The sequence below is a fragment of the Pteropus medius genome, unplaced genomic scaffold (genome assembly GCF_902729225.1).
Source record: "Pteropus medius unplaced genomic scaffold, Ma_sr-lr_union100, whole genome shotgun sequence".
Classification (NCBI taxonomy): Eukaryota; Metazoa; Chordata; class Mammalia; order Chiroptera; family Pteropodidae; genus Pteropus; species Pteropus medius.
The window spans coordinates 6,231,738-6,258,883 of record NW_024350926.1 but is presented as its reverse complement, the minus strand read 5'-3'; the positions used below and the strand labels follow the sequence as shown (position 1 = coordinate 6,258,883).

Genomic DNA, 27,146 nt, shown 5'->3' with positions numbered 1-27,146 from the left:
GTAAGCGGACAAGGTCTTTGCAACCTGTGAGGTCAACCAAGGGTTGCTTCACCTTAAAAAAAAAAAATAATAATAATAAATAAATAAATAAAAAATAAAACCACCTTTGTCAAAGTTTTAACTGGAACAAAAGTTACATGTACCTGAACGACACATGAAGCAGTTCTCGGTAACAGTACAAATTTTATCCTACAGTCACTACTGTTTAAGTGTTTTCCTCTATATGAAACTATTGAAAGGAAAATTTTAAGTATGTTAAAACTCAAGATTACTTTGTACATCATTCTAAGTAATTAATATATCGAGGCCATAAATCGTCACCTCTTATGTCAAAGGCCTATTATTCACTGATTTAGAAACCTCTTTGATGTGTGTGCCATGGAGATGAAGTCAGCCTACAGACACAGAATAGCTTAACAGAAATCGACTTTTTCTCTTAACAGGTTTTCATTTTTTATTGGAACACGGATTAGGGGTAGAAGTACTGAAAGCACTGGGGTTCAACAGATTTACATTTCATCAAAGTAAAAAGGTTCTTAAAGAATGCAGTGATGGCATATAATCCCATATAGAACAAATCCTCATATTAATTAAATGACTGTGTCACAAAAAAAATACTATAATGCTTTAAATAAAAATTTTAAGACACATCAATGACCACCAAGTTTCAAAGAAAATGGAGTAATCAAAATATTTAACTGTCCTTTTATCAAGCTTTTACAATCACATTCAGTCTTCATTGTCTGAGCAAATCAGTTTTAGCTTCTTCATAGTCCTCCATCTGTCTTTCAACATGACGCTTGTTCGGTTGTTGAATTTATAATGTAAGAGTATCTGAGACCAGTTTCCCTCTCCATACTTCCTCACACCAGATTTCAGATTCTTATCTTCTTCCCAAAGCCATGCCTTTTGATAAAAAAAAAGTTATTCAGAGACAATTCTTTGTTTCTAAATGAGGTATGATTGACATATCACATTATATTAGTTTATGTTATAACACAATGATTTGATATTTGTACATATTATGAAATGTTTTTGTGCATGTTTTACTACAATTAAAGGAATAAGTCTAGTTAACATCCATCGAAAGTAAATAAAAAGTAGAAGTTATTCACTACAATTCTTTAAAGAACATACCTACTATAAATGACTTTTTAAAATATTAATTTCTTAAAGATGGAAGAATTTCTGTATACATTTCTTAAACTTAAGTAAGATCTCTCGTAACATTTTTAAAGGCCCTTAATATTACTGTTTTTTATGTACATGTTCTATGGCTCAGCTGCTTAAGATCAGAGAGCTACAAAGCGACAGAGTAAACACTAATCCAATTCCCCAATTCATCTGACTTTAAGCCCATACACTGTCATTCAAGATGCTTTTCTACAGTGGTCAGTAAGTTGGTATTTGTAATCCACATACCTCTAAATAGAATTTATGAATATTTAATATTTTATTAATGAACTTAGCGAAAACCCTGTTCTGTTTATGATGGGCAAAGTACATGCACAGGTAAAACTCAAATCTTCTGTAAAAACATATTTTTGAAAATATGACTAGCACAAATTAAAACTATACTATTTTATTTTTGGAGAAAATAACTAAAATTTTTTAAAAAATCAAATTCACTATCATACAGAGGAAAAAAATGACAGCTACTCAGTATTTGCTAAAGGTTATTCCTTCTGCTGACATACTGAAGAGCAATATGACCACCTGAGTGATTTACTGTGTCTAGACTATGATTAATTTCCTCAGAAGACTTTCACAATTTCTTTAAAAATCAATTCATCATCAGTCACAAAAAATGACAATACTGTATGATTTCGCTTACAGGAGGTACCCAGAGGAGTCAAAATCCCAGAAACAAAAAGTAGAACGGTGGTTGCAGGGGGACGGGGAGGAGGGAACGGGGAGCTGTTTAATGCGCACAGAGTTTTAGTTTTTTGCAAGATGAAGAATTCTGCGGCTGGATGGTGGTGATGGAGGCACAACAATATCCATGAATGTGTTTAATGCGCCCAACTGTACACTTCAAAACAGTTAAGCTGGTAAGTTTTGTTGAGCGTGTTTTACTACAATTAAAGGAAAAAATATCTACCTCAGTTGTCTGATGCACTGTGAAAAAGAGCTCAAGGTGGCTTGAAGAAGAAACACAAGATGGAAACCATCTTGTGTAAATGCCACAAAACTGGCAGTGACCATAATTAAGTCCCTTGCAGAGGCTGAGCTGCCACCTATGAACAATCGTGTTGCCCACACGGTGCACAGCTACGCAATCTCTAGACAAAGAAGGTCCTGTGACCTCCACAGATCGACCAGCCCACGCCCCTCAGCAGTCGCCACTCTACAAAGCCTCACTACGACCGACACAAAACCAAGGGACAGAACTTTTGCATGTGAGCGGCAAGGAGTCTAAAGGGGAGGGGGGCGGACGTACTGATTAAAAGTACTTCAGCAGTGAGTTATTAATCTTCAAGGTCACATGAATCTTTGAGGACGCGATGAAAGCTATGGCACATACCACAACACAGACGAACCCTGAGAGGCTCTCGTGTGTGTGAAGTGGTTCAAGACAAGGGAAGGTATGTACAATTTTACACGAAATTTCAGGGACCACTTAGACTCCTCTTAAAAAGCTTATCAGTTTTATGGTCTCCAAGATAACATTTTCTGTTGTGCATGAAGTTGCCACAATTATTCAGCTTTAAAAAGTAGCCTTTGGTTTATGTGAATTTCATATACACAGCACTATTTTCTTGTTTTAATCTGAGTTATATTACTTTTAATAGCAATTACAGATGATACCTGATATAAGACCAAAGCCCATTTCTCTCAAGAAATAACTAATATTTTCTGCTTGAACCCTATTTAGGTTCCTGGGTGCAACAGGTTCAAGCAGTGCTTTCCAGTGGATCTCGCATACAGCAGGCGTTGGCAAGCTATTGCAAAAATCCAGCTCCAGGCTGTCTCCACAGTCCAGGAGCTAACAATAGTTTTTACATTTTAAAAAGCTATTTTTAAAAAAGAAAAAGAAAAGAAGAATATGTGACAGAAACTGTATGTGGCTCTCAAAGCCTAAAATATTCACTGCCTGGCCTGTACAGAAAAAAACTTGCCAACCTCTGACCGAGAAGAAAGTTACAACTGAAAACCAGTGTTTAACATTAAATATTTTTTTCTACTATTGAAGAAGAGGAACTTGATATATTGTTTCTTTGAGACTGATGATGCCTTATTTTGTTTGATCTGAAGGTTTTTATAGTCTTTGCTTAATTTCATTTATGATTTAAAGGTCAAAGAATCTTTAAAAACATCATATGGAACAAGCGATCATATAGCAGTAATAACTATATTCTTTAAATATATTCTTTAAAAGATTAGAGTTTAAAGACGCCAACTCCCGCTTTCTATGGAGTTGAGTAAGTGACACAATTGGGTTATCAGCATCAGATCAGAAAGAAAACACAAAGGCAGTAAAATTTCATAGATCTACTTTTTCTTAAAACTCTTCATTTCTTCATTTTAAACATTTCACTTATTATACTATATTCCATTCATAATGACGTATAGTTAACAAAGAGTTTAAAATGATATATTCCAGGACATTAAAAAAACTGTCCTTTGTGCTATTCTGTCTTTGCTTCTCTTAAAAAATTAAAAATAGAATCAATAAAACTCCGAAAACCGTTCTTCTCATGCCCATAACACCCCAAAATACAAAGAGTGCATAACAAATTAAAATGCACCAATCCTTCTTTCCTAAAGCTAAAAAGTTTATATAACATATTTGATTTCTTCTTTCTGTGGAGGAAAAAACAATGCTTTATAATGCTTTAAAAATGCTACCATTTATAGTGAAAATATAGTCATACAGAACGCTACCTTTCCTCCTTCCCCATCTTAACATCACACTACTTGGGCTCCTCTATAACAACTGCCTCAGCTGAAAGAGCTGCCTTGGACTCTCACTAAGGAAGAGTCTGTAGGAAAATCCAAAGACAAGAAAGATAAAAACAAGGAAATTTTAGCCCCTGATACCTATAGCTATAGTAAATAAAGCATAACTCCTCTCCAGACAAACATAAAACCTCACAGTAAAGACCAATGTATCTTAGTTCCTTTTATTTGATACATCATATCCAGCTATCAACAAAAAACTATAAGGTACACTTAAAGGTGAAGAATACTATCAGAAGGGACAACGCATCAGGCTTAGCTATGGCAAAGATGCTGTAATTATCAGAGCGGAAATTTAAAATAACTATGATGAATATGCCAATGGCTCTAGTGGAAAAAAGTGAACAGGTGAAAACAGATGGAAAAATAAATGTAAGCAGAGATGTAAACCCTAAGAAAGAATCAACAGGAAATGCCAGAAATCAACAACACAGAAAGAGAAATGAAGACGCCTTTGACGGGCTCATCAGAGGACTAGACATGGATCAAGAAAGAATCAGTAAGCCTGAATATATATTAACAGAAACTTCTCAAACTGACAAGCAAAGAACAAAAAGAAAAAATAATAGCCAAGAACCAAGAACTATGTGACATACATGTAATGGAACACCAGAAAAAGAGAGAAGGCATGAAATGAAGATTTAAATGGCTGAGAATTTCCCAAAATTAATGACAGAGACCAAAACAGATCTAGGAAGATCAGAAAACACAATGTCGGATAATACCCCCAAATCTATACCTTGGCACATCATGTTTGCAGGGCAAAAAAAATTAAAGACAAAAATACATAAGACTTTTGGTGGCATAAGGTCCACAGGAATTTACCCAACAGCAACAAGGAAAGAAAGAAAATCCCAAACTTTGATAAAATTAGAAGACCGCTATGACCTGAACCAGAATACAGGTGGAAGGTATACGTTATCAGTGGAAACTGACAAAAGGTACGCAAAGAATCAGGGCGTAGTTACTCTGCTTACTGATCTCAAGACTGATCTCAAGACAGCCTGTGGTGTACATTTTTCCAAAGTAAGAGCCTCCCTCAATCTGCAATAGCTCCAAAAACAGAGGTGGTAGGACTAAATCAGGAATCACAGATAAGCAATATTTGCAAGAAGAAAATCAAAAGTAGGAGTTGCTTGCTATGTTCACCAGGGGAGAAAGCAAGGCCAAAATAAGACGTGAGCCACAGGAAATATTTCTCGTAGCCTAGAACTCGAGCCTTGACCTAACATCTCAATATGAACCATTTGCAAAAAGCTTATTAAGAAGAAATTCTTAAATAAAGGAGAGTAGGAAAAAAGTAGGATCACCTTGCACTGCCAGCCATAAGAGAACAAGACCAGATTTATTCACTGCTGTAAAGAACTAGAAAACCAGATAAAATATAGGAAACGATAGTTTCAGACACTGGACAGATGGCACAGGACCTTTAATCACTGACAGGAGAAAGAGATGAAGTGAGTCTTAAAACTGACCTATCTTAACTTTCTGAACAGAAAAATTCTGTATAAAATGGTATTTTCTTTTTTTTAAAGCACTGAAGACTCTCATTTAAATTAAGTCCCACCTTACATCTGATGAACTGACTTTTAAATAAATGTCATCAATACCCAACCTAACACAATTTTAAAAATGCAGGTGAAGTATTTTCTTAGAACTGAATAGGCAGATTGGTCAATTAATCTAAGACGGCAAAATCAAAGACAGCCAAGAAGAAACATTTTATACTCAAGATATTTTTAGAGTTGATGGGATGTGAAATAATCATAATTATTCAAGTTATGATTTTAATGACCATTAAGTATTATTTTAAAAATAATAAATAAATACCTGTTTTTTCCTAGATCGATGATTTTTAGAAGTTGCTGGCTGATTGTTTAAAGCATGTACTCTCTTGCTTTCAATGGCTTGTCTACTGTTATCTTTTCTCTTTCCTCGACCTAAAAGTAGAAATACTATCATCAAAAATTGTTTCACATTAAAAGAAAAAGAAGAATGGTATTTTTAAAGGTTACTATGAAATTCCTATTAATTTTTTAGCTATTTTTTTTAAAAAAAGAATTCTATGTGCTTAATTTTTCCCCCCTTTGAATCTCGAAGCAGCATGGTACAGTGCAAAGATCAGTACTGGAAAACCAGAGGGTGTGTTTTGAACCTTGATTCTTTTATATGCCTTTAAACAAGTCATCTCACCTCCCAGAGCCTGCCTTTTCATCATTTGTTAAAAAGAGAAATAATATTTATCTAACAGGATTGTTGAAATTTTCTTAAGATGGTATTTATGATTTGACACAGTGTAGTAAGTATAACTTTTCCTTATTCCCTTTTTTATTCAGTCAATTTAGTAAGATAAGAAATGTATAGGTAACTGAAAAGAAATAGTACTGTAATTATTGAAAGAAAAATTTTTATATAGCAAATCTAAAAGAATCTACAAATAGAATTAAAAAGTTTTGCAAGATGGTTAGATATAAGATTAATAAACAAGACTCAATAGTATTTCTGTACATTAGCAAGTTAAAATATTTAATTAAAAAAATTGAAAGAATATTTACAATAGTAACAAAAATGTAACATTCTTAGAGATAAGTCTAGCAACAGTATTCAAGATCTGTATATTATAAATTACAAAGCTTTCCTATATATGTGTGTGTATAACGTATACGTTATAAGAAAATATATGACAATCTAAATATACTTTTTGTTAATATAATTGTGTCAGTTCTCTCCAAAATTTTCTATTACTACAACACAATTTCAAATCAAAAATTTAACAGGATTCTTCGAAGAACTTACGATTAATCTAAACTTTATATGTTAGGAATGGCAGTCCACCCAGGGCCATGAGCATCCCTGCAGTTCTTGCTAAAGGTACAGGGTTTAATCAGGTCCTGATACCAAGCAGTTTCTGTAGTTAGTCAGATAGGCACGTAAGGAGGTCAAGGGAACTATATTATTTTAGTTTAGAATTAATTTAGTTTAGCCATTTTCTAGTAATAGATGTAGAAAAAAATTGTGGAACTCCACTAACATGAAGCAAGTATTTCTTTGAGTTTAACTTCACCATCTTTTAAAACAAAGATGATGATAACCTCTATGTATGTAATGTTTCAGAGCTATAATTTAGAAATATTAGCTAAGAGTGGCCATGCCATCAGCCCTCAACTATGAATAAATTTATTCAATTAATATTTACTGCAGGCCTACTATGTGCCTGGCATCAAGTTGCTACATTTATTATTTTACATTGATCAGTAAGTATTTAGGTTTGGATCAATAATGCTTAAAAATCCCTGTATTAGTATAGTACCTAGAACACTGTCAGTTTAATAGCTGTTTGTTCACTGCAAAAACACTAAGGAGGAACTTATGATCCTTGTAATTGAAAATAATTATGGACTATTTTTAAGATTCTTTTTTTGGTTATTGTTGGTTTTTTTAATCAATGCCTTTAATAAGGATAACAAATTCTTAACACAACAAAGAGGGTAGCTAGATTCTATATATAGAAGACATTCCTCATTATTCATAATTTTGTATTTGCGAATTCACTTACCTACTAAAATTTGTAAATCAAAAGCCAATACTCAGTGCTTTTGTGGTCATCGGTGGACATGTGCAGAATGGCAACATTTTGAGTCACCTGAAATGCTCCCAGCTGAGATTCAATAAGGTGAAGCTCCGCCTTCCTGTTTTAGCACTCATGCTATCAATAAGTGTCCTTTATACAGCCTATTTTCATGCTTTTTGGTGGTAATTTTGTTGTTTAAAATGCCCCCAAGTGTACTGTGGAAGCGCAATCCAGTGTTTCTAAGTGCAAGAAAGCAATGACGTTCCTTATCGAGCAAATGCCTGTTAGAGATACTTCCCTCAGGCATGAGTTATAGTGCTGCTGGCCATGAGTTTATGTTAATGAATCAACGATATATAAGGTATGTTTAAACAGGATAAGGTATGTTTAAACAGAAACACATAAAACAAGGTTATGTACTCATCAGTTGACACAAATGTTGTGACCAGAGGCCCAAAGGAACTGAACCCTGTATCCCTGCAGCGGGTCAGGATTCATTACTTCGCTGTTCACAGAGACTGTCTAGAACATAACTATCATAAATAATAAGAATCAGCTATAGTTATGTCTCAGATGAACAATTATTTTGAGTTGCTAAATAAAGTTAATGTGGAAAAGCAATGAACCCCCAGATCCACAGTACTCTAAGCGAGGCAGTCAGAAGAGCTTTCCAAATTAATCACCACCTCTAACTCTGTGAAGTCAGGACATCTGATCTTTGCGCTTCAGTGTTCTGAAGTGCCTTTTGTGTGTGTGGTGATGAGGTCCAGGGTTGGCTGGCTTTCCAGAATACATCAATTCCCCACTTCTAAAACTGTAATAAGAGTACTCACTTTGACTAGTTTCTGCTCTTTCTTCTTTCTCATTAAGGCCTTGTTGTCTTCCATGTTGTGACTTAGATAGGAAGAGATTCCTGTGAGACCTACATGACACATGAAAGCTTGTGACTGGTTCCACAAAGACTAGAAAAGCTATAGAAAATGGCAGATGATTTGTCTTATCTCTGTTCTAGAGCATTCTTCTACTTTGGCCTGTTTCTTTTGGTGCTATTCTTGCTCAGTGCCCACCTTAACTTTTGGCCTCTGATTTTTGCTATCAGACTTCCCTCTCTCCCATCACTTATTTCCTCCATCTCATCAACTCAGAAATCAAGATTCTTTTGGTCTTCCAATCAGAGAGATCAAGAAAAAAAAAATCCTCAGACTAGAAAGTATTGACTTGCATTCTCTCCTATGGTTTATAAGTTTATTTCCCAAAGAGAAAAGCCAAAATTCCTTTATACATGATGGCAGATATCACTTGATCATAGCTTCCAAAAAGGGCTTTTTCGAAAGGTAAGGCTGTTTGGAATTAGAGGATGTGGCAGAATTTCTTGACAACCCTGCAAAGTTAGTATCAGTCCAATTTTACAGAGGAGCAAACTCTGACGAAAGAAGTAGTTCACTCCAGTGATTCCATCACCACCAAAAACCTATACTTTTACCCCTACAAGTGCTCTATGCCACCTGCTAATCCTTTCCCTCCCTCCCAAGACTTTCTCTTGTGCTCTGCAGAACGCCGTTCTCGTCTCTTCACCAGTTTCCCCACCTCTTCGCCTCGTCTAAAATCTAACTCTGCCCTGGGGATGGTGTATCGCTCCTCTGCAGGCTTCCCATGCAGACACTTAACCTCATTCTGTGAACCACCGGGTCCTGGAGGTGGCCCCTATACTGTTCATTCCCTACTTCCTGCTTCCATTGACAAGGTAGCCCTTGATGATCACATTACTGAGGTGAATTGCCACTTACCACTCATCATAGCCACTCGCCCCCCTTTCAAGTACTTCCCATCATTCACAGATCTTTCTCCGTCCCAACTGCCGCTGTTACCATGAACTTTTTGGTGTTCCCATGGATAACCCACATAACATCCTGGCTCCTCGATTCCCCATTCCCATTGACCAAGTCAGCCACTGTGTCTGTCATTCAGCATCTCGACTGTTCTATCTCTGAAATCATTCACGCAGACTTTCTGCTCTCTGAACGTGTTAGATTGTCTCCACAGCATTTCCAGTAGTTAAATACAGTTTTTCATAAAATCGGATTTCGGGACGGCCATCAGACATGTAACCTCCATCCTCTTTCTGCCCCAGCATCATATCCTTGTTTCTGTGGCAGAATAAGAGTTTAATAAGCATCTACTCTAAGTTAAAGTACTCCCTATACGTGTATTCCAATAATGGTTTTGTAGAAACAACGCGAAACAAGCCAGGACCCCATAGGCAGGTCTCTAGAGTTTGGAATTCCAGGCCACACCAGGGTCTTGAGTATCTGCAGAGGCAAGCAGGGCCTTGTGACAGTCTTTAAATCATACCATTTATGTGGCAGTTATTATAACATGTCTAGGTCTGCATGAGTTGCTAAAAAGATTTTAAAGACAGAGAAGAAAATTGCCAATTTACTTCACCTCAGCAAGGATACTGTATCATCTGAGGATTCCGTTACCGCAGATGGTTTGTCATTAACACTTTAAAAGAAGAAAAAAAATGTAAAAATGTAATAAACTTTTCATAACATTATTTTCCACAGAGTCCATTTATTAAATATTTCAATTAATAAAAAATCTTTTGGAAAGAAATCCTAGTAACATTAGGACATATACTGTCCATTACAAGATGGCTAACATTTGCCCAGATGTGCTTACTAGCTATCATATCAAGCTTCCCCATGCAAGTTAAGCAGAATTAATGTTGTAATTAATCGTTCGTATGTCAGGCTTTTAAAAGTTCTCCCATGAATCTTTATTTCCATGAATTCAAGTTTAATTTCTTGTCCCCTTCATCAGTCGACGACTGAACTTTTTAACAAATTCCTCCCTTTGCTGTAGTTAAAACTGGCTTCCACAAACACAGCATGACCACTTACACCTTCCATGCCTTCATGGGAACTACGCTCTCCTGAAATGACACCTCCTCTTCCACTCACCTGTAAAAATCTTAACCTTCAAGGCCTCACTCAGTGCTCAACTTCCTTGAAGCTGCCCATATCAACTTCAGCATTTATGGCCATCTATAAACTTTAACAACAAATTACATAACGTCTGCTACTGTTTGTTTTACACTGACAATTCTTATGGTCTTAAATAGTTTATAAGCTTCTTCAGAGCAAAATACTTATTTCATCTAGTGCTGGTAACATGAGGGCTTCATCTGTCCTAGCATCTGTCTGACCTTGCAATCACTTCTGATTCTATCCTCGCTTCACTCGCATCCTGCTGATTCTTGTCCTGATACTGGTGAATTTGATGCTTTATTTGTCCTGATTCTATTTGCTTCCAGGATGGTTTTGATAGTTGCTTGATTCTTGACCTTTACTTTGTCTCTAGTTTTGGTTTTGATCTCTGTATCTAGTATTACAATTCTAATGTATGCCTGATAATGAACTAGGCACCACGGACACAGAACTAATTAAGAACCTCCAGAGAATTCTCAATCTAGTGAGAGATACAGACAGACAAAGTTATGTTACTATCCAAGATATGTAACTCAGTGCTAAGGGAGCACAGAAGTGACAACTCTGGAGAGGTCAGTATTTCTTATAGGTGATCTTTGAGCTAGATCTTAAATGGCCAATAAGAGCTTGCCTTGGCGAAAACAAGAAAAGTAGACTCAAAATTGAAGAAAGGGTAGAGGCATGAAAGAGCTTGTAATATTTCGAGATCAGGGAGTTTTGTGTTGCTAGAAAGTACCGTACGTGTAGGCAAGGAGGGGTCAATGCTTAGGTGCAGACTTGTTTATGAACAAAACTGAAAGCGTCTACATGTGGTTTCGTAAGCCATGCCAATAGACCCTGACTCATCTAGTAAGAAACAGGAAGCTAATGCATGCTATTAAACTGGGAAGTGATTTAAACAGATTTGTTTTCATGGGAAGCTAACTCTGGAAGTCATGTCAAGGATGAACTCGTGCAGTACAAAGCTAATAATCAAGGATATGAATGATAAGAAAGAATGGATTAGAGACGTGTTTCTGAGATGGGATTCATAACCTGGGGAGACAGCTGGATGTATGAAGTGAAGAAGATGCAGGGCACAGAGCAAGATGACACCAGGAACTGTTTTATACACACTGTCTGTCCGGGAGGGCATCTGAAGTAAGTGCTGGTACGTAGGAAATGTGTTCATTATCGGTAGGAATTATGGAAAGTTTTAATTTTATTTTAAAGAAGTATTACAATGGGCAGGAAGGCTGGGCCACAGAATGTATTCGGTCTTAGTATTACTAATCTTTGATTTCCTAAACAAAATGAAATAGTTGAGCCAATAAAAATAAAATTTGTACTTCTCAAAATGGGTCTCGGAAAAAAATAAGTCAGTGGGAAATAAGGCTTTAATGGAGTCTTTGGGGAGATGAAGCAGCGAGGAGCAGACCCTAACTCACACAGGCATGGACAGGAGACTGTAAGATGACTGAGCTCAGTCCTGAGGTGTGACCAAAGCCATGTTCGTCCAACCTGGACCCCAAACCCCACCTTAAGGGCTCAAGTCATGGTCCCAAGAATAAACAGTAATATTACATCCACGCCAACCACAGGATGTGACTATGTGGCCTTGGGTTAGGGTGGAAGAAGAGAAGGAATGGACCAATGGACCACAGGCTCAATAGAGAGGAAGACTTTTCTAATGGCAGAGTTTATCGTCTTCGATAGGGTTAGTTTCTAAAGTCAAAGCAAAAGGCAAAAATCAATTCTGTAAAAATCACCCTCACAAACCTCTAAAGAAGAAATAATTTTGGAGACTGAACTCTCGTCTCTTGATATGAATGACTGACAAGCCGGCTTCCCTCCAGCACCAGAGCAAATCACAATTTCTTCAGCGGAGGACCAACAAAGTGGGCTAGCTCATGCTTAGAGAAGATGTATGAACAAGGTCTTAAAAGACCGAATAATCTGCAGTACAGTAAAAGAGTCACCTAAGGAGGGCACGTGGGACCCGAGGACTAAGGGACACAGTTGAGTCAGGTCTCCAATTCAATGCTGTTCCAGAGCACATGTCCCCTGAGAATGGTAAATGATATTACTCACACTATCTAAACTGCACGTTTTCTCACTCTCTATTTTTGTTTAGCATATGTAACAGAATTTTGCATAAGCCATACATACTCCAAACAGCCAAAAGTTAGTCATCAGCAAGACAATATACCTACTGCTCAGTAATTATTTTTATTAATAATGGCTCACTAGCATCACTTTTACCTGAAGACATTGTACTCTTAAAACAAAAAATGTATCAGTGAATTGACAAACCTTCTCCCTACATCCAGATTAGCTTCAGTTCCGGTGTCGCTGTCACTGTCAGGTTTATCTGGATAGGCTGTTGTTCTCGCTCTTTTACTTTCCACTACTTTTGCTGCTGCCTTAAACAAAGGAACGAATGCACTGAGCCACTTTAAACAAAGAGCATTAAATTAAGCCTTCTAATTCTTTGACAGTCATAACTAAAGCACCTGTTTACAGGCCAATAAAAGGCCCTATGTTGTTATTTTCTCCAGTAACTGTTACAGCAGCAACTATTTTAGCTACTTGCTTGGTTTATAAGCATTATGGAGGTCTATCCTTGCAAATGTTATTTGATACACACGAACCCTCTAGGCAATTTCAGGATAAAAGGTTAGTATTTGCGATCAATAAAGATTCCAGATATTTAAAAATAAAACTACCTCAAATTAATCAATGATCCACTATAATATATTAAGTTAAAAACTTTTGAGGCCAAGACAGAGGATAAAATGCCTTAAAAAAAAATGTAAAGGCCCTTCTTTACCTTAATTTTACTTTTTTCCAAAAATATGCTAAAATTTTCTTTAAAATTTAAACTAAATATTTTTCACTTACTTCTTCATTCTGTTTTCTGCTTCAACTTTTTTATTTTGAAAAATTCACCTAACTCTTATTTTGAAAAGTTATAAAAATACTACAAAGGTCACCAATAAACCCTTTAGATTTACTTAATGTAACGTTTGCCACATTCTTCTATAAAAATTACATAAAATTCTGATTTGTTTTTATAGAATTTCTATTTCAAGTATTCTCCTTTATTATAACAATTTCAATCAAGTCTACCACGTCTCTCTGAAATAGTCATACCTTCATTAGAAAAGCTGATGATTTTTCTTTGAGCACACAATTCACAAAACTTTTAATTTTCTCCATCATGTGGTTATAGCTGAAGTGTTGAAAGAAGGAATGGAATGCATCTTTCTGAGAGATTACCATAAGCAATTTCCTTCGTAAAGGCTAAAGAAAACAGAAGAAACATTAACACATAAATCACAAATAAGATACTAGAAATTTTGTCATATTTAATTGAAAAGATCACTTTATAAATGTTAAAGAAGCAAAATTAAGAGATTTAAAATTTTTTCATGTTTTAAATGGCCCACTAATGTATCTTTCTGACTTTAAAAAAAATAAATTACGAACCTGAATATCTATTACAAAGTTTAAGAAATAAAGACATTTGTCCAGTGACAGCCCTTGTATGCTTCCTTAACCTGACTGGTAACCCCGCAGCCTTCCCTCTCCCCAGAGTAACTATTCCTCTGAATTTAGAATGTATCATACACGTGCATTCTTTATACTTGCACCACGTATGTATACAACTGTAAACAATATGTAGTAAATACTGTTTAGCAGAGTTTTTAATTTCATATAAATGTTATATTATATATATTCATCTGAAACTTGTAATATTTTGCCCAACTCAATGTATATGAGATTTATCCGTACTGATTTGATATTTGTAGAACTAATTACTTTTTCTGTTATGTAGTATTCCACTGATCAAAAAATCATTTCTTCATCCATTCTTGTAGCCTGTTGATAGAATTTAGGCTATTTTCTATTACCACAATCTGTTCAATGTTTTTCCATGTCTTCTTGTGCGCAGTACAAGTTTCTCTTGAACAGCAGCTCTTTCAAAGCTGGTTGCACAATAAAAGCTACAGAACTTTAAAAAATTCAACTTCTCAGGCTCTATGCCAGACCATCTCAGTAGGGCCTGTTCCTCCCGCTCCTCCAAAATAAAGCTTTATGGCTTTTAAAATTTGCACTGAAAGCCACTTTAGGGTGCTTATCTAGAAGTGGAGTTGCTGGAATGCATGCTTATATAGATTTTGCTTAAATATTCTCCAAAGTTTAAGTACCACTTTACATTCCAGAGAGGAAGGCATGGCAGCCTTACCATTTCTCCACTTTTTGAGCCAACTGTTGGTATTCTAAGCCTTTTACTCATTGACTGTCGGAGTGCAGGAAATGCTATTTCAAATGTTACTTGGTATTGCCCAGTACTGATTACTAACACCAGTGAGATTCAGTACTTTCTCTTATGCTACTGGCTGTAAGGTTTTCCCCTTCTGTGAGGTCCAAGCAGAGTAGGGTTTTCGGTAGCCTCACAGTGTGGAGGCAAAAAGTAGGAGCAGGGAATCCAATAAATGTATCAGGCTTCCTGCTGCAAGCTGGAGGGTTACACCCCAGAAACAGCAGTAGCACAACTACTTACACATTTATGATACGTGTACTCTGCTAGAGGTGTGCTATTGTTCAATAAAAAGTTCACTGAAACTATCTTTGCTTTGAATAAGTTTAATTTACTCCAATAGCACTTTGTTATTATTTAAAAACTTAAGTGCTATCGACCTTAACATTAAAAATATACACAAAACTACTAATGATCCATAAGAAACCTCTAGAAAAATAAGCAAGTTATAATGCCTCCTTCCATTCCCGCACTGCCCAATATAGTAGCCACTAGCCACACGTGGCTACTGAGCCCTCAAAGCATGTGAGCCCTGAATTTAGACAAAAGTATAAAATAGCAGGTTTCAAAGACAAAGACAAAAAAGAGAGTGAAAATATCTCAATACTTTTTTATATTAAATGTTAAAATTATTTTTTTAATATATTGGGTTAAATAAAATGTTATGAAAATTAGTTTCACTTGTTTCTTTTTACTTTTTTAATGTGGCTACTAGGAAACTTAAAATCACATGTGACTTGCATTATATTTCTGTTGGACAGCACTATCCTTTGCTGTTTAAAGATAAATCATTCCTTATCCCTCTGATGTTCTTTGAACATTCCTCATTCTATATAAACAGTTCTAAAATTCTGATTCTAATTTAAACAATTACCGTGTTAGAATCTGAATCACCAAATATTCTTTCAAAGACTTCTTCTGCTTCCTTAAAATCGCCACTTTCAATACAAACAGCTATAGCCTAAAAGATAGGATGACAAATACACACCTCAGATCGCTTTTCAAAATATCTAATTGTTGTTATATAAAAAAAATTTTCAAAGGTAAAATAACTGTGGTTTAAAAAGACAGAAAAAATTTTCATTGGCCTGTTGCATATTTACTAATAAACACCCAGCATTCTCGCTCTTTCTAATTTAGGCTAAATTAAAGGCAAGTAATAATAAATAAGTTAGGAGCTACATTATGTATACTTAGGACCCAGCTACGTATTTTGAACAAATAGAAAATGAGAGAGGAGTCAGATGGTATTTGTGATACTTAGGATATATAAAATTTGCTAGTTAGGGTCCCTGTAAAATTTCTAATAGAAACAAACCCAGGAAGGCAGATGCTTTCAAATAATCATTTTATAAATTGGCCTTTTTGATAACGAATGTGGTAGATATGGGACCATTACCATCTAAGTAGCTTTGTAAACTTGGGCAAATTATTTAAGTTTTTGGTGCCTCAGTTGCCTTACATGTAAAAGGTTGAAAATAATAGTACCTATTTCATAGGGTTGTTCTGAGGATTACAGTTATATATAAAAGTGCTTAGAACAGTATCTGGCGAATAGTAAAAAATACATTACACGTTCACTATGTATTTCATGGTAATGCAACTTTATACTAGAAATTAACAAAGGCCTGCTTCCTCTAGAGCCCTCCCAAATTGGGGTAAAATAACAAATCTCGGCCCTGGGTAGAAATTCTTAAAAGAAGCAGTCATTTTTCTGCCCATTCTTTTCAGGTCTTAATTCTACTTGACGGTCACTACACTGTCAATGATTCTTAGGAAAGTGGGCCACTACATGGGTTTTCTATCCAACAATAAAAAATTCTTTTTTAAATAAGGAAAAGTTTATTTATCTAACAAAATCCCTATTTTTTGGGATCCCTTATATTTGCTTTGTCTGTTAGCAAAACATACTTTCCTTATCATATCTTTGAACAGCTTTTTTGGCTTCTCACTCTTTAATAGGCTACTCCTAAAATTCTATGTAGTTAAAACTTTACATTTTCAAAACTACATTGATCACAAAAATCCATTTAGTTTTTAATCCAATATTCTACTTTTTTCATATTTATAATCTTTAAATAAAAAATGAGAGAGCGCAAATCACAGGTTTTGAAAGTTGCTTGATCTTTAAATAGATGCAGCACATTTTCGGAAGTGAGGGAAATTGACGCTTAGGCAACCAACATTAAAGCGAAGGTCAAATTTCTAGAGGATGAGTACATTAACTTTTACTCTGGGTTTACCGTGCAACTTACATCAAGTGGCTCTTAATTTCTTCAGATGTCATACCTTTATTTTCTAGCAAAATAATAATTTTAAATACAAAATTAATACTCATACCTGAATTTTAATTAAATTCTCTATTTCTTCATGAAGTTTGTCATGTTCTTTTTCAATTGAAGCCCAAATCATCAGGGCTGATTCCAACGGTGTAATTCGTTCATCAGTTTCAAATTGTGCATCTTTAAAACCAGCACAAAAACAAGCAACTTAGAAAGCTAAGTAGAACCTTAGTTTGTCAATTTTTAAAGATTCATTTCTTTAGGTATTTACTGAGTGTATTTTACCTGCCAGGCACTGTTTTTGTATATACCAGTTTAGGGAAGTGATTTAATTTTTCAAGTTAGTTTCCTTATTAAAATCAACTTTAACAATGAAAAAAGCTAGATGAGTTTACGAAACATCTGAAGCTTTTCTTTACTAAAATATTGATTTCAAGAACTAAAGCAAGCTATATTGTACATAAGGTGTCACAGTAAAAGCTCTTAAACGGTCCCAAGTCTAACTGCATTATAACAAGCCTCTAGAACATGAAATGAGTTTATTTTGAATTCGATTTTAGCCTATACTACTTGAAATCCTTGTGAATATTTGAAAAAGGCTCCTTCAAGAAGTTATTTCTCTACCAACATTCTTCTAATCACCAAGGCTTAAAGTCTGAGAAGCCACTGTCTCACTCCTTCCTCTTTGTCATCACCATATCCAATCTGTTGCAAAAGATTGTAGAGTGGTTTAAAACACTTGACTTTGGAGTTTATTCTAGACCCATCATGTACTGCTTGTGTGGTGTTGAAAGTTTTTTCACCCTTCTAAACCTCAATTTCTTCACCTACAAAATAGTGAAAGTAAATACTATCTCATAGGAGTTATGTGAATATTTAACGAGATATTTGCACGACTGTTAAACTTTCTTAAAACAGATCAAAGACTCACAGTAGCTGATAACTACTTAGCAAATTACAAACACCTCGGTCTGACATTCAGAACCTTCACTATGTATGTCCTACATCTATAATCTATAATTCATTCATTCAATAAATACTGAGCACTCACTATGAGCAGGCACTTGCCTAAAAACTGAACTATCTCAGTGAATAAGACTAAGCCCCTATTCTTAGGATGCTCACAATGCTAACGACAGATAGATAAATTAACAAGTTAACAGATAATTTAACTTCAGAGTAATAAAGGCTAGTAGAGAAAAGGGTACTAGGAACCCAGAAAGATGGGGGAGGGGCTCTTTCAGGTAGGGCAGGTGGGAGAGGCCTCTCTCCAGAAGTGAGGGGGAAGGAGAGCCAAGATCAGCACAATGTGAAGCAGAAGCAGCAGTCACACAAATATCTACAGGAAGAGTGCTCCACAGGGACCATCAAGTGCAGTGTCCTGATAGGAGCCTGGTGTTCAAAAGGCAGAAGGGAGGTCAGTCTGCCAAGAGCAGTGGGCAAGCGGGATGCATGCCAGCTGTGATAACGGAGAAGGGACGGAGTGTCTGGGAACTCTGAATGGACAACTGGCTGGTGGACTGGATGTGAAGTGTCAGGAAAACAAAGGAGTCTCAGATTTTAACAGCTGGAGGAAGGGACTGCCACTTACTGACATAGGAAGCCTGGGTGAGGAGCAAGTTGTGGGAGTTAAACATGGAAATCAGGAATTCTACTTTCCAGGTAAACTATAGTTTGATTCTCCAAATAACTGTTTTTGTTTTGCCTAGAATGCCATTTTCACATTCCAATGAAACCCATCAATCCTTTTAGGTTTAGAGCAAACTCTACCTCCTTCTTGAATTCCTTCCTTACTCTAGCTAAGTGACTAGGAAATTTCTTTTCTCTAAATCTCTTGTATCATTATTCCTATCTGTTATACCTTGTAGTGTTTTATACTTACACTTACTTAATAATCTCATTAGCTTTGCAGTGTCATGAAGGCAGCAAATCTCTTACGTACTCTATAATGCATAATGATTATATTTCAAAGTTTGAAACAGGAGCTATTTACTATATTCCTCCCAATCCCCACATACACTATTAGTTCCATAGCAACTATGTAGCAAACATACTTAAGAGAATTTCCTTTTTCCCTCTGAAAAATTACAGGGAACATGCAATTTAATATTAGCGGTTTCAATGATTTCTACTTCATTTCTTGTTGCTCTTTCCTAATTCTTTCTCCAATATTTTAGATATAAAAATATATCCATTCATATACCACGTCTCTTTATATTCCAGGCTCTGTACCAGATACTTAAGATGCAAACAAAGAAAAAGTGTCTGCCCTTATGGGACTTATATGTGAACTATGAGAGACATTTAGACAAACCAGTGTGACTGGTACTTTACTAAAATTATGTATTATGCCAGATGCATAGGTGTACCCCCCACCCAAGATTAATTCAATTAGCATAGGATAGAGGCCACACATTTCTATTTTCTAAGAACTCTCCAGGAGAGTCCAGTGTATCAGAGTAACAGAGTGTTAGCTCGGAGAAGGGATACTAAAATACAGTCCTTCATGAAAGAGAAGTTATCCAAAAAAAAGAAAGAAAGAAAAAGAAAGAGAAGCTATTCGAACTGGGACATTAAGAATAACCAAGTGAAGAGGACAAGGGTGAGGAGAACATTTCAAGAAGATGGAGCAGAAGGCGAGGTGTACAAGACATTCACACTCATAGTTAACAGTTACTGAGGCCCTATTATGTGTCGGGCACTGTGCTAAGTGCTTAACACACAGTAGCTCTTTTACCCAATTTCTTTAAAAGAGTACACAATATTACCAACCTTATTTTATAAAGGAGGATTTGAGATCTAGAGGTCACACAGTTAGCAAGTGGTAAAAGCAGACACCGGCACCCTTAACAACTTAGTGTCTCGAAAAAGGTGCATTTCGGGAATGACAAGATGGCTGGCGTGGCTGGAGTACCTGCCGAGAAGCAGTGAAATGGAAACGCAAAGGCAGATTCCCCGATGCTCCTTCATTTCATATTTTTCTTTCTTCTAAAACCTCATTTTAATATTTGTCTTTCCTAATAAGTCCTTCTTGACTGACATTATCTAAGCCTTCTTTCTAATCCATCTTCCTCCTTCTAACTGTGAGGTACAGAAAAAATGTATATGCTAGATCTTCAAAATATTTACGATGTAGAGCTTCATTTTCAGGTAGGATGTAGGCTACCGCAGCAGGCCAATGCTGAGTACAGCTGGAAGAAAATCGAATAAACTACAAAAACATGCTGCTATAGACATGAGATAGCTGTGGAAGCAATGAGAACCAGATGCACTACAATTCCAGAGAGAGAATTTTGAGGTGAGCTGAAGATCTGTAGCTGTTTTCTTCCCTGAGCTCATTTATTTTCAAGGCTGGGCATCCAGTTTACTCCAGGCAGGCAGATTTTACTGCGGGTAGAGAAACAAGAAAAGCTTCTTTTCTGGTGGTTTCCTTGGGGCAAGCTTGTTGGACTGGAAACCTGAAGAACTGAAAACACAGGTTTCTCCTCAGGGGATATTTGCTGGGTTCTGGGGCAATGCAAGAAGCCAGGGTGGAAAAGGTAGGAAATCTCTCAGAGTCTCACAGATCCTAAGAGATAAAGTCCTATGAAAAGAAGAGCCTGCCATAAACAAACATCTCCCCTTGGAGACATCTGCCAGATCTTAAAGCTCTCTGTGGTGTAGGAGACTAAAGCTATTACTGTAGCCCCCGGCCATATGGCATTGTTGAGCAGTTAAAATATGGCTATTCCAATCTGAGATGTGTTTTAAGTATAAAATACATACCAGATTTCAAAGATTTACTAAAAAAAGTCTATGGCCATGCCACCCTGAACGTGCCCAATCTTGTCTGATCTCGGAAGCTAAGCACGGTCAGGCCTGGTTAGTACTTGGATGGGAGATCACCTAGGAAGACCACCAGGTGCTGTAAGCGTTAACAAAACAAAACAAAACAAAAAACACAAAGATTTACTGAAAAAAAAAGAATGAGTAAAATACCTCCTTAACATGTTTTATATTGATGTTGGCATATATTTTAGAGATATTGGGTTAAATGAGGTATTGCTAAAATTAATTCTACCTATTTCTTTTGACTTTAATGTAGCTATTACAAAATTTCCAATTACATATTATATTTCTGTCAGGAAGTGCTGCTATACAGCGACTACTAAAAAAAAAATACAAAAGTGTATGTTTAACTGAAAACCTAATATGAAAATTGAAGTTTTAAACGCTGTCTCGTCTAAGTCCATTATGGCGAAATATATTGATTCTTGGTAATTGACCCTGGCCTAGTATGTCTAAGACAAAATGGGATTCTGATGTATTTCAAGATTAAACCACACACAAAAATCTGAATATTTTTCCACTTCCCTTTTTTTTTTTTGGAGGAAGGGTTTTTTGGGCACTTGAGAATATTCTGTCACATTTAATTACAGAACTACTCTGTTAACAACCATGCTAACCTGTGGTCTGCGTGGTCAGGAACTCACCCGCTGTGTCCCCGTCAGCTCGTCTTCTTCAGCAGCAGGCCCAGACCAACCTCCAATTCCACCTCCCCTACATCTACTCTGCTTCACGTCCTATCCACCTGGGGGCCTGGCACCGACTCCAGACCTACCCTCACCCCCAACACAAAGCGTGCTACAGGAGCCAGAGCTAGACTGCGAGATGTGCTAACACACTGGGATTCTGTGGAACACAACATGTGTATAAGTGAGCAGTTTCACGGAAGTACTGCCTACCACTCAGGACTATTGGCAAAGTATTTTGTAAATTGTAAAAATTCGAATAACTATGTAGTTATTCGAATCAAAAGGTCTTTTAAATCATCATGTTGTAAGATCAGCCATTATTGATAAACTGAATCATTTAAGTTCATTTAAGATTGCCCATAACAATCTTAAATGAACTATGGGGACAAGGGAGAGAGCAGTTACAGCTATAGGTCATATCCCTTATATAAATAAGTGCTGAAATCAAGTTCAAATAAGAGGCTTCAAATATCAGTAAAAAATGGAGTAGGTATGATAATAAGAGTTACCACAAAGTTCCCATGCAGGTTTAACATAAAGTCTCCATGATAAAGCCCACGAAGCCTAGTACAGCAGCATCAGAATAACCTGGGAAACTGTTAGACATCACCCCAGGGCCACTTGACCATCCTATTGAATCAGAAACTCATGGAGGGGAAGGGGCCTCAGCATTCTGCTTTTTTTGAACAAGTCCTTTCACATTTCTGAAATAGACTAAAGTCTGAGAACCAATGCTCTAAGATATGGGCTATTTCTTTTACTTCCTTTAGATATGCTTGTGTGTAGATGTATACAACAAACACATGTGGGCAACTCTCAAAAACAAATGACAGCTCCCATCTGTTTCTTCTCATTGTCTTACCTTTAGACATAGATTGATATATTTACAATATAAGATAAAAACTCATTTACCAAGGCTTTTTCCTGCTGCAATTCTTGTCAAAAACTGACATATGTATATAGTTCTCAACTGATAAGCTGTAAGACTGGAGAGTCCATGAATAATAGCTGAAAAAGAAAAAAGTGAATTTTATTAAAACCTTGACCCAGCAGTCCCTATGTGGTTTGTTGAGAAAATAGGTGTAAACATCATACAAAAATTATCATAAATTTAGAGCTGTATGCTTTTAGACAACTTAAAAAAAATCTGAATAAAAAAAAGCAATAAACACTTGCAAAATGAAACTGATATTTCACATGTAGAGTATTTAGAACTATTTTCACAGGTAGCACTCTAGTGAAAAGGGAGAGATACAGCAAACTGTAAAATGTGTCAAATCCTAATCTGGAACCTTATTTTATGCCTTAAAACTAACATTATAGGCAATATTTTATATTATTTCTGTCAAGGTTTCAGTTGAAAGGCTGTTCAGTTTATAAAGCTTCATTTTAAATACATGTTTATTAATATTAATCTCTCAGATATCTGAATGCCCACCTAGATGTTACACTAGGCAGTGGGTATGTACAGTGGTGAGTAAACCGCAATTCTGGACCTCAGCAAGTTTACTACCACGTAGCAATGAAAGACGCATGACTGAACACCTAAAGGAAAAAGGTAGAGAAAACCAAAAAAGACAAGTATAGAATGCTATGGAAACAAAGAGACATTGCAGTGTGAAGCTGGAGGGAGGCGGAATCAGGGAGGGCTTCTCTAAGGAAATGTTTAAAGACCCAAAGTTGCCACTGTTAGCATTATACTTCACCCAGAGCTTTTAATTTAACCTATAAAAAGGTTAAATTAACTAGCAAACCGAAAAGCAGTCCTGCAGCCACTAAGCAGATAAGACAAATAAATATGCTTATTTGTATTTATTTCCTCAATTCTAAAATGCCATTGTCTTAAACTATACTTGCAATTATCTTAGCCATATATATCCATAATATAATTGAATAGGATTCAAGGACAGCACAAAATTTAAATAGAATTTAAACATAATTCATTCACTATTTACTGAACATCGACTGCTAGCCAATGTTAGGGACGGACAACTGAATGAAGAGATAGCCAGTCCCTGCCCTGGATGATGGTTTTAGTCTAAGAGAGCACAAATTAAAAAGTTATGCAAGTGACTAATTAAAATTTTATTTAAGTGCCACAATGAGTAAGTATGGTATGGGGCAAAGTGAAAGAAATATCTAATCGAAGGGAAGAAAGTCAGACCTTTCTATATTTACTTCTCTCCACATTCAACTCTGTCAACTACATGATAACTGGATATCCTAGATACCACTGCCGCTCTATTCTTTCTAATGATAGGCAATATATAAAACAAACAAGGAAGACCTACTCCAGATGAACGTGTGACTATCTTCTTTCTCCATACCAGAAACCAAACACTGCTCACAGTAAAACACACAAGGATCTAATGACTAGCAACGACAGGGGCTGTATTTAGGCACTTATTACAATACCAGGTGCTACTCTAAGCACTTTATACCAGTGGCTTTTAACTGGGGGTGCTTTTGTCTCTTAGAGGACATTTAGCAATGTCTGGAGACATTGTCATGAGTAGAAGGGGGAGGTACACGGTCAGAGATGCTGCTAAACATCCTGTAACGCACAGAAGAAACCTCCCCTTCATCCCCACTCTCCTCCACCCTCGGCCATACAGATCAAATCGTTAGCAGTGCTTAGGTCGTGAATCCTTGCTTTATTCATATCAGTTCATTTGCTTCTCTCAACAGCCCAATGAAGTAAACGCTATTATTATCTCTATTTTACACTGGAGGAAACTGAGGTACCAAGAGGGTAACTTGCTTCAGATCTTACAGCTGTATAGTGGTAGAGCCAGGAATCTAATTCATGCAACTTATTCCGGACTCCATGCTCTTAACCATCACCTCTCGATGCTTCCCAAGGTAGGAGACACGTTAGGAATAACAGTCTGGAAAAGGCGTTAAGAGATAAGTGAGGTGTGAGAATACTGAATTAGAATGAAAGAGCTAAGAATTTTCTAGAAAGCACTGAGTTGTGCATTTTTACATTACGGAAAGTGTAGTAAATGAAATTATACAGAAAACAAAAAAGGGAGTCCTTTCAGTCAAAAATGGGAATACAGAGACAAAACTATGATCACAATTTGCGTATCTTCCACTGATTAGCTGTGCAACTTGAATAACAGTTTACTGTATGGGTTTCTGCGCCTTTAACCACAAAATTATGGAGGTGGCCTAAATTATTTCTTGGGTATTGAGCTAGAACCTTGAAAGGGTTTTTTACTTTTTCCATAAACTTTACTTTTTAGAATAGTTTTAAATTTACAGAATTGTGAAGATTGAAGTCCCATATACCCTCCACCCAGCATCTTCTATTAACATTTTATATTCATACAGTATATGTTAAATGAACCCATATTGATACATGAACTAAAGCCCATGTTTCATTCGGATTTCCTTAGTTTTTACATTGTTCCTTTTCTGCAGCAGGAGCCCATCCACTAGGGTACCACATTACATTTAGTCATCAGACTCCTTGGTTTTGATGATCTTGACAGTTTAGAGGCATTTTGTAGAATGTACCTCTTCTGGGATTTGTGTGATGCTTTTTTCTCATGATGAGGCTGGAGTTATGGAATCTGTCAGGCTACTCTAGTATAAATTTACTCTTTCTTCCCCCCTTTCCATACTGTACTCTTCAGAATAAAGTCCCTATGTGCAGCCCACACTTAAGGAAAGGGGAGTTATGCTCCACCTCCTGAGGACAGAGTAGTTACAGAAATTACTTGAAAGTCTTCCGCATGGGAGATTTGGCTCTTCTCCCATTTCATTATCCTCTCATTTAACTTTCTAATTAATGTTAATTAGCCATGGCTCTAGTGTTATCTGTGATACAGTTAGTTGGAGGAAAGGTTCTTGAATTGGAAGATAAGCTATAGGTCCGGAACACTCCTTAAAAGGAGTTCAAAGCTATCAATACTTTAGGTTGCTTAACTAGTTCACTTTCCTATAAACTAAAATTATTTGCCTAACTTATTTGCTGTGAAGGTAAAATGTGTCAATACGATTTTAAGTATTTAATTTTCTATTCCACACTACCTTGGGGTTGCATTCAGCGGCAATAAGTGGAGTGTCAATTCTGAAATAAATACCAGGGCATCTTTCTGTTATTCAAAAAGCCAGGCTAAGTCTTCTCTATCGACCTATGTCTTTGTCCATCATTTACAGGCTGTCTTGTCTAAGCAGTAGGTTTCATTGACAGTTTAATTTTGAAGCCTACAGTACTGAGCAAGTAGGCCAAATGAGGTTTCAGTAGCTCACAAATTAACAGAAAACACGGAGGCCAAGGTCACTGTGGAGACCACAGAAACTGCTGACTAAATGTCATCACAGGAATACCCGAGTCGAAAGACAAATACAAGCGCCAAAGGAGACAAAAAGAATTGCACACTGGGTTAGGTGACATTTTGTCATTTTAACTCTAGTCCTGCATCAACTCTAAAGGGGGCTTATTCTCACTTTTCTCAGAAAAACTTGAGAACCGGAGAAAAACAGGAGCCGATAACAGGAGAATCCGGATTCGAGCCAACGTTCAATCAGAGCCTGGGGCCCCCGCTCTCCGCGCCCCCGGGGGACCCGGCTGAAACCCAGGCCCCCGCCGCCCGCCGAGCTCGCGTTCCGCAGCGCAGGCCCCCGCCCGGGCGCGCCCGCACTCACCCTCGGCGCTGTCACGGGTCCGGTGGAAGTCCTCGAAACGGCTGTCGCGGAAGGCGCGGCAAAGAGACAGGCAGAGGAAATCGAGCATCCAGCCGGCAGCTACCGCCTCAGCCTCCGCCACCAGGCCCGCGTCCTCTTCTCCCTCAGGCACCCCCGTCTCCACCTGGCACTCGAGCAGTTCCTGGCACTCGAACTGCTCCTGATCCTCTCTCTCCGCTTCCGGCAGCCGCTTTTCCGAGGGGCCCGCGTCCTGTCCGTCCGCACGACCCCGCGGGCTCGGGGCCGCCACAGCAGCGTCCTCCGCCATGTTCAATCGCCGGCGCGAGTTTCGCCTCTACGAGCGCCGAGCGACGATTGGCTCGCGCTGAGGGCGGGGGCGGTGCAGCGACAGGGCTTTTCCGCCGGGTCCCGCCAATCACGCCGCCAGGATGAACAAGAGGCTGGAATCTGGCTTTTGATTGGCCGGGACCTGGACGTTGACTCCTTCGACACTCTAGGGCTGGGCTTTGTTGGTAAACTGAGTTAACTCCAGCTTGGGCTGGGAGGGAAGGACCAACGTGAGGGCAGTGCTTTATCCTCGTGCTAAACTAGAACATCGACTAGAACTACAGCGTTAGTTAAAATGGAAAGTATTTTATCCGCAGTGTACTTCGATAAGAGATAGATGGTTAGAACTTGTCACTAATATTCAAGCGAAACACTTTTGACCCTATTAGCCACCTAACACGGTTACTACGCGATCACGAATCAAAGTTGTTACAACGGTCTTAATCCGAGCTTCTCCAACCTTACTGTGCATCGGAATCAGCCCCGGGGCTTGTTAAATTGCTGGCTCCACCCAAGTTTCAGTTTTGTAGCTCTGAATTGCGG

At 37.3% G+C, this 27,146-nt stretch overlaps 1 protein-coding gene and 1 pseudogene across 1 annotated transcript; one reads left to right on the top strand and one right to left on the bottom strand.

Annotated features, from left to right (window-relative positions):
* Positions 1-428: 428 nt before the first annotated feature.
* Positions 429-26,622, bottom strand: TERF1 (telomeric repeat binding factor 1). Its single transcript, XM_039841862.1, has 10 exons — positions 26,277-26,622; positions 22,533-22,628; positions 17,165-17,286; positions 15,699-15,785; positions 13,654-13,803; positions 12,814-12,923; positions 9,977-10,036; positions 8,365-8,453; positions 5,791-5,900; positions 429-906 (listed from the first exon to the last, which is right to left on the bottom strand). The coding sequence occupies exons 1-10, from the start codon at positions 26,581-26,583 to the stop codon at positions 730-732; spliced, it is 1,308 nt and encodes a 435-aa protein (XP_039697796.1). The 5' UTR covers positions 26,584-26,622; the 3' UTR covers positions 429-729.
* LOC120585614 (uncharacterized) lies at positions 20,898-21,019 on the top strand (annotated as a pseudogene).
* Positions 26,623-27,146: the final 524 nt, after the last annotated feature.

What these genes read in the sequence shown, in the direction of transcription:
- TERF1 (XM_039841862.1), bottom strand. Translation starts at nt 26,583, where the DNA reads ATGGCGGAGGACGCTGCTGTGGCGGCCCCGAGCCCGCGGGGTCGTGCG. An exon ending in GTGATTCAGATTCTAACACG is followed by an intron (nt 13,804 to 15,698) that starts GTAATTGTTTAA and finishes TGTTTTCTTTAG; the next exon opens with CCTTTACGAAGGAAATTGCT. An exon ending in AAGAGCAGAAACTAGTCAAA is followed by an intron (nt 5,901 to 8,364) that starts GTGAGTACTCTT and finishes TTCTACTTTTAG; the next exon opens with GTCGAGGAAAGAGAAAAGAT.